General features: G+C 34.8%; 1 protein-coding gene across 1 annotated transcript; it reads right to left on the reverse strand.

Annotated features, from left to right (window-relative positions):
* Positions 1–2,446: 2,446 nt before the first annotated feature.
* On the reverse strand, positions 2,447–9,017 carry LOC107810005 (homeobox-leucine zipper protein ANTHOCYANINLESS 2). The gene is made up of 9 exons (XM_016634722.2): positions 8,092–9,017; positions 7,767–7,987; positions 7,548–7,665; positions 6,783–7,466; positions 6,555–6,656; positions 6,235–6,447; positions 4,306–4,480; positions 3,818–4,185; positions 2,447–3,355 (listed from the first exon to the last, which is right to left on the reverse strand). Exons 1-9 carry the CDS (start codon positions 8,284–8,286, stop codon positions 2,966–2,968), a joined length of 2,466 nt encoding a protein of 821 aa, XP_016490208.1. The 5' UTR covers positions 8,287–9,017; the 3' UTR covers positions 2,447–2,965.
* Positions 9,018–9,583: the final 566 nt, after the last annotated feature.

The following is a 9,583-nucleotide window of genomic DNA, read 5'->3' on the forward strand; positions in this document are numbered from 1 at the left end:
GCTTAGTAACAAAAAAAAAATCCCTACCAAAATTTATATTTCGAGTAACTCTTTTGCGACACGTTGTGGGACTCATGACCAAGTTTCATAATAAATTTACTTTAAACTTGAGATGTACAAAAAAAAAATTCGATAAATCGCACTAAACTGATAATTCGAGTCAAACCGGAAAAAAAAACTCGATGGTGTTTGGTTTGATTTGGTTTGGTATTGAGGGAAAAAAAACTCAACCATAATTGATTTGGTTTGATTTTAACTTAAAAGAGTCATATCGAAACCAAACCAATCCGATAGTACATTTATACAATTTTTAAAAATATTTTATAGATATAAATATTTATTGTAATATAATTTATAAATATTTCTTAAGCTTTTTCACATTTTTCTCTTGTAGCGTATTATTTCAAGTTTGGACTTAACATTATATTCTTCAATGCTAAATAAATATTTTAGCTCATAAATGTAGTAACATAAACAATACTAATGCTAACAAAAGAAATTCAATTCAATACTAGAAATGATGATAGTGTTGGATATCTATTTTTTAATTTTATACATTGGTTTATAATACAAATGATAACTAGTTTATCTTTTTCTTTAGTGCTTAGTTATATAATTAATAGTACTTAATTAGCTATATTTATTTTAGCATGACCTATATAGTATTTTTAGATTATATTAATTTTTATTAAGGCTTATTAATTAGTAATATTTATTTTATGCAATTTTATTATCTTTGTTATTGAATATTTTAGTATAATCCAATGACTTATCTCATATTATTTGTGTTATTTTCTTGAAATATACATTATATAGTTGTATCTTACTAGGACTAAAGAAATATTTAGAGCATAAGTCACATATTTTGTGCTATGAAGACTTCATCGAGAAAAAACCGGAAAATCCAAAAACAAAAATCGAAAAATTCAAGAAAAATCGAGATTGAAAAACCCGACTTTGTTGGTTGGATTTATTTATAGATCTAAAAACGCGACACGTTTGCTTTAGTAATAAAAAAATCTGAATCAATCCGATTTATGTACGCCCTGCTTTAAACCATGCGACATAACAGTACATCATAACTACGGTATAATCTTTTGGGACGCTTGGTGCGGGCTCTATCACAAATTTCATCTCTACATATGGTAGTTCAAAAATAATCAACAACTAACTATATAAGGCTTGTTCTCATACATCAATCCTATACAGTACTCTTAACAATTGCAAAGACAACATAGAAAGATTATGTCATTTCCTCATTTTAAATCTGAAGATGTACTTTTACAATCAAATTGATGTACTAAATTATATGGAATACAATGAAACGGAAAATGCATAATTTCGCCTCCTTTCACTTCATATTTGCATTTGAAATGCCAACCTTTCCGGTTTTAGATATTTTGGTGTTATTGATATTTTCTTTATTTACTTTTGGATGAAATGAAATACAAAGGAGTGTTAACACTATTGTATTGCGAACTCAAATTGTACAATCAAATTATACTCTCGTCTCCTTCTCTATGTCCTATCTAAGAGCCCGTTTGGACATAAGAAATTTTTCTCTTTTTTTCAAAAAAATTTTACTTTTATTTCGAAATCAGCGTTTGCTCATAAAATTTTTAATTTTCACTTAAAAATATATTTTGAAATTTTCGAAAATTTGAAAAACTCCAAAAAACCTGTTTTTCAAAAATTTTACTCAAATCACTCACAAAATTTCAAAAACAACCCAAAATTATATTCATGTCCAAACACAACTCTAAATTTTAAATATTATTTTTACTTAGAATTTTTTTTTCCCTATTTTAGAATTTTACAATTCTTATGTCCAAACGCCCACAAAATCATCCGATTCCAAAGAGAGCATGACCACCTGTCCTCGTTCAACTTTTAAGGGTCTTGTACGAAATTAGTATAGCGCATATTCTATTGACTGTAGAGCGATATTGAAGTATTTGTAAATACTAAAGTTCAATATTGACAAATACTAATCTAATAACGGTATTTTACAAATACAAAATTTCATTACAACAACGACATACATAGCGCGATTCTTCAAATACAAAATTTTAGTATTTATAAATATTCATGAGATATTAAATTTTTTATTTAAGAAGTATTTCAAGTGAAATAATAGTTTACTCACACATTTTAAATGTGCTTTAAGTGAAGTTTATATCCAAACACTATTTTTTCTTTAAATTTCGACTTAAAATAATCTTTATGTCTTCAATTTAATCAAATATTGTACAAAACGACGAAGATTGTCCACAAGAACGAAGAAGACTTGTTTAATCTAATTGAAGATAGCGTGCTTTAAAGGATAATTGAACTTATTATTAGAAAGATATATATTACAACTTTCACTTGCAAAAGGTAAAGAAAAAACATTTGCAGTTGGGATCAGATGTGAACCTTGGCAAAGAAATAAACATGACAAAGACAATGGAGTTAAAGTCAATTAAGATAACGTACAATACTAGATTAGTCCCCCACCATACCAAACAAAAGAGCCATTATGACTCCCCATCAAACAACTATAAAATGATCAAATAAAACCATAGCTGCTTAAATTGACATTGCTGTCACACAAATTGCCCAAAACGAAAATTCCATATTTTGAAATCAAACTCGCCCTTATGCTCATTTCACCAATTTTTACCACAGCTTGAACCAATTCCTTAAGTCCCGAGTCAATACCCGAACCACCACCTTTGCTTTGTGTTAAGAACCAAAAATCTAACCACAGGCTAGTTGTGCCGCCCCTTACCACCTAGCAACGGTCATTTAAGCGCGGTTCGTTCTTGACTCAGCCTCCGATTCTTCTCGAATTCTTGACACAATAGCACCCACTTTTTTACTAGTTAAGTTATATATTATAAAACAACAAAAAATAAAAAGGAAAAGGGCGGTATGCCCCAAGTCAGATCATCATCACGTGAAAAGCACGTGATCCTTCTCCCACTTAGCTTTCACAATGAAGGGCAGCTTTAATCTTCTGGACAGTGCATGATATAAGATTATTGACTGTCTCAACTGATTCCACTGTAAGCTTGGCTGTAGGGAGGCTATTCACCAATATTTGGAACGCTACCGTCAAAAGCGACCCGCTAATTCTTTGATCTGGGCCATCATTATTGGACCCACAATTTGCAGTACTCGACCCACGAGATCCTGGGCCGTCGGGTACAATCGAGAATCCCGAAGGGAGCAAAGCCACGTACGCAGAATCACCACCGTTCATCACCACGTGCATTGCCGGGATATCAACTGGCGCGTAAACAACAAGCGCTCCAGCCGCGTCAATGCACGTCTCCTGAAGTATCAACATGCTGCTCTGATTCGCGTTAATAGCCTGTCAATTAAATAAAACCTTTAGTTATGAATACATTTACGGAGAGTGCCATTCCGCGGTATAATACGTCAATTTCTGTTACAGTGTTCAAAATCACTGAGTCAACTAGGGACTAGGACTTTTCATGTAAAAGGTGATATCATGTGGTAGGGCTGACCAAAAAAAGGTAACAAGTATCATGTGTTTTGACTTTTTACAAATTTACATAAGAAACAACAAAGTTAAAAAATATAGATCTGCAATCAAATGTCGTTTAGAGATACTTCCAAATCCCCTTATTTGTCTTTTTCAATTCACCTTTTTATATCTTAAGAAAATGAACCCCACCCATGCAAAATCAATCAATTTCTCTCAATGCATTCATCTATTAACGCCATGCATTATTATCCTCACACCCTATTTTTATCAGAATCTTAAGTATTAATTTATTTTCTTTAAAATGAAAAGGGTTAAAGAAATTACACTAGCACGGAGGAGGGAGACGCAGTTGCCATGATCTTGGCCTTTGGCAATATGAGCCATTTCTTGCATAGGGCCACCGTTGGAGAGGATGTCCCATTCGCTCCGGAGACGCTCGTCGCGGAGGAAATCGAATAGTCTTTGTGGGGAAATCGGCAACCAAACGGAAGTAGCAGCGCTTAAGACAATGCCCGGTGGCTCCCCCGGGTCATCGACGCTCTTTCGGGTCATAACACGGACATCTTCATCGACATTACCAGCACAAAGTTTGTTCCACTTGTGTACCGTTGAAGCACAAACACCAGCACAAAAGTTGTTTGTCATGCGTTGTGCTAGCTTCAACATGCTCCTTCTTCCACTTGGAGTTATTGCTGCATGTGATTGTTTTTTAGTCACAGAAAATGTAAGGGACTCATCACATGAAAGAGGTTGATTCATTGAACAATGGAGCTAATTAATACTTAGATTTTATGATTTTGAAGTATGTATACCCGTGTGATCCCTTGAAGATACGGTGGAGGACATGAGAATTGCAAGGCATTCGCACTGTCGTTGGAGGGTGGCCACCCATCTTTGTGCACCAAAGCCCATGCCGGCACTGATCAAAGGCCGGTAAAGATGGTGAATCACGCTCTCATCATATTCGCCATGTTCTACCCATGTAACCTGCACAATTCAGTTGAAAGTGCAAATTAATATAGTCAACTTAAAATAGAAACCTTTTAGTCATAAGGGAAGAGAAAACTCAACTATATTAAGATTAGTTTTAAATTGTGATATGTTAACCACTGAAGACTGATTGTCTCTCGAAAGTCCAACTTTCTCTCGTTAATTGCAAATAAATGATAACATGAATCATATTCATCTACTACCAAAATTGTAATTTATGGCATTACTATTTTTCCACCTTTGGCAAGTAATTCCAATTCCGAAGCAATCTTACTTGATGATTAACGTGACCTAACAACTTATTGGTGCTACTACAATTTTTTAAACCATAATATGGTCTTCTAAAACCCAAAAAATTATAATCTAAAAAAGTACATTATTATGCCATGGGAAAAGCGAAATCGAAAATGAAGTTTTTGTGATGATACAAGACAAATCTTGGAAATGGGCCTAGCAAGGTTAGGTTCAAGGAGAGACATTATAGAACCTAGAACCCTAAAAGTGGAAGGCATTAAAATACAAGTTTTCACCAATTTTTTGCAAATTTGAAGGCACGAGGTAGGCTGTAGACATTGAGAAATGTACTACAAAGCTTTAGACCTTGTAGATACTCACGTGACAACAAAATAATAGTCAGTCTTGGAGTTTGACTAAAAGGTCCTTTACTAGTATAAAAAACAAACACATCATAAGGCTGGAACCAGATAATACACAGTTAGATGAATTAATTATAGACACGGGGGACTGATCGAGACAGCATCAGAGATTGGAATAGAAACATCAAATACATTGTTTATTTAAACCAATGTTTGAGAATTTCAAGGCATCTTTTTTCTTTCTGAATCATATGAAATTAATGTGTCCCAAGGAGCAAAATTAGAAGCAATGGAGGCTTCTATTCAATTTATTAATCACACTAGCCTCGATTTTCCCACGTACGGTGATCATACAATATTAATATTAAGCTCATCTTAAGCAGGAAGTTGCTGAAATTTAAAGACTTTAATATTCTTCTGTCCCCTACAATCAGCATCTTATCAGCTGGTTCAAAAATCTAATCTCTTTGTTTTGGACCAAATCAATAACCAAGGGACTAGCTTAGTCATTTTTTTTACAGTGATTTTGGTCATATAAACTAGGTGGAAACTCCAATTCAATGTCTTGAACTAAGCTCCAAAAATATGTAGTTAGCTCAACCAAACTCATTAAACACAAAAAAGCAAAGAATAGATTGAATACTATAGCAGCAACCAAAAAAAAAAAAAAAAAAATAGAAGGTATAATCTGAAATTTGGGGAGGATAGTGTATACGCAAACATTACTAGGACTGTTTCTAATAGAAACTCAGCTCACTCTCTCCAAGAACTACCACTTTGCTCTTGGGTGACTCGAACTCACAAGCTCTTGGTTGGAAGTGGAGGATGCTCACCACCAGAACAACACTCTCGTGGGAATACTACAGTAAATGACACACAACATATTGTGAAGTCTTAATGGACAAAGCTGTCTAATACTTGTACTAGTTAGAAATAGACTCTAAAACTACTGTTAAAGGATAGCCCGGTGCGCAAAGGGTCGGATCACAAGGGTTTATTGTACGCAATCTTAGTGTAACCTACATTTCTGCAAGAAGTTGTTTCCACGATTTGAACCCGTGATAGTAACAACTTTACCGGTTAAGCCAAGGGTCCTCTCTACTCTAAAACTACTGTTATTAAAAAAAATATAGTTGAAAGAGAAGGAGAAATTACTTTGCTATAGCCATTGGGCATATCTTGAACTAGACAGCCAGAAGGAAGTATCCTACTGTTTGGAAATGTCGGTGCATTAGAAGTTTCTCGGATGGTATCAATAGAAACATCAACGACAGCCCAAACCCCTTCAGCATGCTGCTTGCAGAAACGCAGGAAATTGACCTCTCTTATTGGTACTAATGGTGAAAGCACTTGCAGTTCAGCATGCATCTGCAAAGAATTTAGTCATATTTAATGCGTAGTAATATTTGCATCAACAAAAGATTAATGGGAGTAAAAATAGTATTACTTAATCTAAAAAAGTCATTTTGAATTACCAGCTGAAGTGCACCATTTCTGGTTCCCCCCATACCACTTGATATAACATCTGTTGTTGAGGTTCTAGCAATCAAGCATGGAAACATTTCTGCCCATTTATTCTGTCAAAATTAAATGTAGCCACAGTTAATCATCAAAAACATGACTTCAAATTATCATCACTGACAAGGCTATAGGATTTAGATACCTAAAAGTGCAAATCAAGAAAGCTAAAAGAAATTACTCACTGAGTCCATTAATGTCTCAACAAGAGCCAAACTATTGATTATAACCATGCCTGTCTCCCTGGAAGCCTCAGAAACAAAACTGTTTGGTCTCATACCAATGCAAGAAGTAAATGACCTCATGTATTCCTCATGGTTTAGTATTTCTCTACCACCTTCTACACTCCTGAACCAAAGGGGTTCATCAGTTTGTGCCATTTTAACAAATTCATCCATAGCAGCTAAAGCAAGTTCCAAATACATGGATCTCTCAAGTGATCTCTCAATTCCAGTTGTTTGTCTAGTTGAAGCCACCACCGGCAAAGAATTTGAAATCCCAACACCAAAATCAGGAGGAGCTAAGGGAAGTGTTGATGGTACATTACTCAAACCGCCAAATCCATTGTTTCCAACTCCCAATTCCAAACTTGAATTAGGCATTGGTGGAGGCATAGAGTTAACTAAAGATGAGATGGGTCGCCCCAAAAATTTGCCAGCAAGTGCACAAACTCGATCTAATTCATCTTTCAGCCTAGCATTCTCAATCCTAAGATGTTGTTCCTCAAGAGATATTTCACCAATCATTGCTGGACCACCACAGTTTGTGCAAATTGGATTTCTCATTGCCTCTCTTATTGACATGTTTTCTGCTCGAAGCTTATCATTCTCTTGCCTTAGTATTGAATTCTCATGGCGTTCCAGTTGAGTCTGGTGCAATCAAGATTCATCATTGATAATAAACCATACAAATTGAATCTTTTAAAGCCATAAAAATTGAATCTTTTTTACCTTCATCTGAGTTCTACGATTTTGGAACCAAAACTTAACTTGTCTAGTCTCCAAAGAAAGCCTTTTGCTCAACTCCAACCTTTGTTTCTCATCAGGATGAGGACACTCCTTGAAAAGACTGAAAAGCCAAAAGGAAAAAATTAACTTCTCATAAGAAAAAAGTTAAAGCTCGAAAAATAAAATCTTTTTTTTTTCAACTGAAAAGATGGTAATGATTACGATTCAAGTTCTTGGATTTGCTGAGGAGTGTGTCGGTGATATCTTTTCTTCCTTGGTGGTTTGTCGGCAGCATCTTGATCATCACCCGATGCACCTTCTAAGTTATCACTTCCAGATCTGCTGTCTGGTTCTTCCTCTCTACTTCTTCTACCATTACTGTTATTCCCCTCGTAGTTTTCTGCCATTCTTGTTACCTCACTTTGCCCTTCCATTCCTGTTTGCTACCCCCACCAAAAGAAAAAAAGTATAAAAAGGGTGTTATACAGTTAAAAAAAGAAAGTGGTAACAAAAAAGATTCAATTTTTATGCTTTGTTTAAGGCTTACAAGAGCAAGAGAAAGTCCGGGAGAGTTGAACATGGATTTGGCAAGAGATTGAGTAAGAAGACGTGGTTGAGAAATTGCACCAGCGGGCATGTTGTTGTTGTTGCTACTATTGCTATTGTTATTAAATGGTATATCAGCAACAATTCTTGCACCGCCACCACCAGAAGTATTATCAAGAAAATCTCCAAAATTCATGAAATAAACCAACACAGTCTCAAAGCACTTAGCTGTATTTATTATTTTGTATATATATATATATCACAGATTCAGTGTATCTTTTGAGCTAAAAATCAGCTATGAACAGAGAATAAGGAGTAAAGAAAAGGAAAAGTGGGGAGAAAAATTATGAGAGGTAGAGGAGACACAAGGACGAATCCGAATGTCTCCAACTTCCTCTCTAATTTTTACTCTGAGAGAGAAGAAGAAGAAGGAAAGAAAGCAAAACACCCCTTACTTTTGCTTCCGTTTAGTACTTCTTGCCTTTCTCTTCTCTATACTTTCCTTAAATAACAGTACCAATTAAAATTCCTCTTCTCTCCTTACCCTAAAAATAAAACCAAAAAAAAAGGGGACCTTTTTCTGTATCTTTAAAACCACTCTTAGCTGCAAATACAAAAGCAGAAGCCTAAAAAATGGTTTAAGCAAGCAAAACCCTAGTTTTAAGGGTCTGTTTCTGTTTTGTTACATGTATCTCTGCATGCTTGACTTTTTTTACAAAACAAAAAAACTTTTTGGTTAGCGAGAGAGAGAAAAGGGGCTTAAAAGGCTTTGTTTTTTCAGTTTTGCAAAGACAAGAGAAGAGACGAGAGAGAGAAAAAGGGGGTAGAATAATAGAAACTAAAGGGAGAAAAAAAAACACAAAAAGGTGAAGATAATACGCAATATTGTGGACTCATCGAAGCCTTACATATACATACATCCAAAACAGCACAGAAAAAGGTTTGGTTGACTCTTTCACTCACTACCCGGTGTCTCCCCCTCCCCCTTCCCCCCTCCCCCCGGAGTCCCCTCTCTAAATCTTAAAATCTTCCGTGAAGACTGTGAAAAAATATGTACCTCTTTTTCATCTTCTTTCTTTCGTTGATTTTTCTAAGCTCAACTTTTTACTGTTACAAAACAGAGATTTAGGCAAGAAAAAGATGAAAAGCCAGAGCGAAAACAGTTCATTCAGATTCCAAGATTTTCTTTTACTTACACACACAAAAAAATTGTTCTTTTTCTTCTTTTTCTTTTTCTGTTTTGTTTTTGCTGCCTTTTTTCCGTTTGGATATGTTGGGATCTGGAATTACATGAAGATTATGAGAATTAATTACAGCAAGATGACAAATTTAATACAGGAAACAGGGGTTTATTAGTCAATGAGTTTGTCACTCTTCTCTTACTGGATTAAAATAAGCATAAATATTAGTAGAAAAGAATAAAAAAGAAGATTGTTTCTCCTTTCTACTAAGATTTTGTTCAACATTGAGTTAAATGATCGGTGACTCGCCTC

Source organism: Nicotiana tabacum, chromosome 19 (genome assembly GCF_000715075.1).
Source record: "Nicotiana tabacum cultivar K326 chromosome 19, ASM71507v2, whole genome shotgun sequence".
NCBI classification, from domain to species: domain Eukaryota; kingdom Viridiplantae; phylum Streptophyta; class Magnoliopsida; order Solanales; family Solanaceae; genus Nicotiana; species Nicotiana tabacum.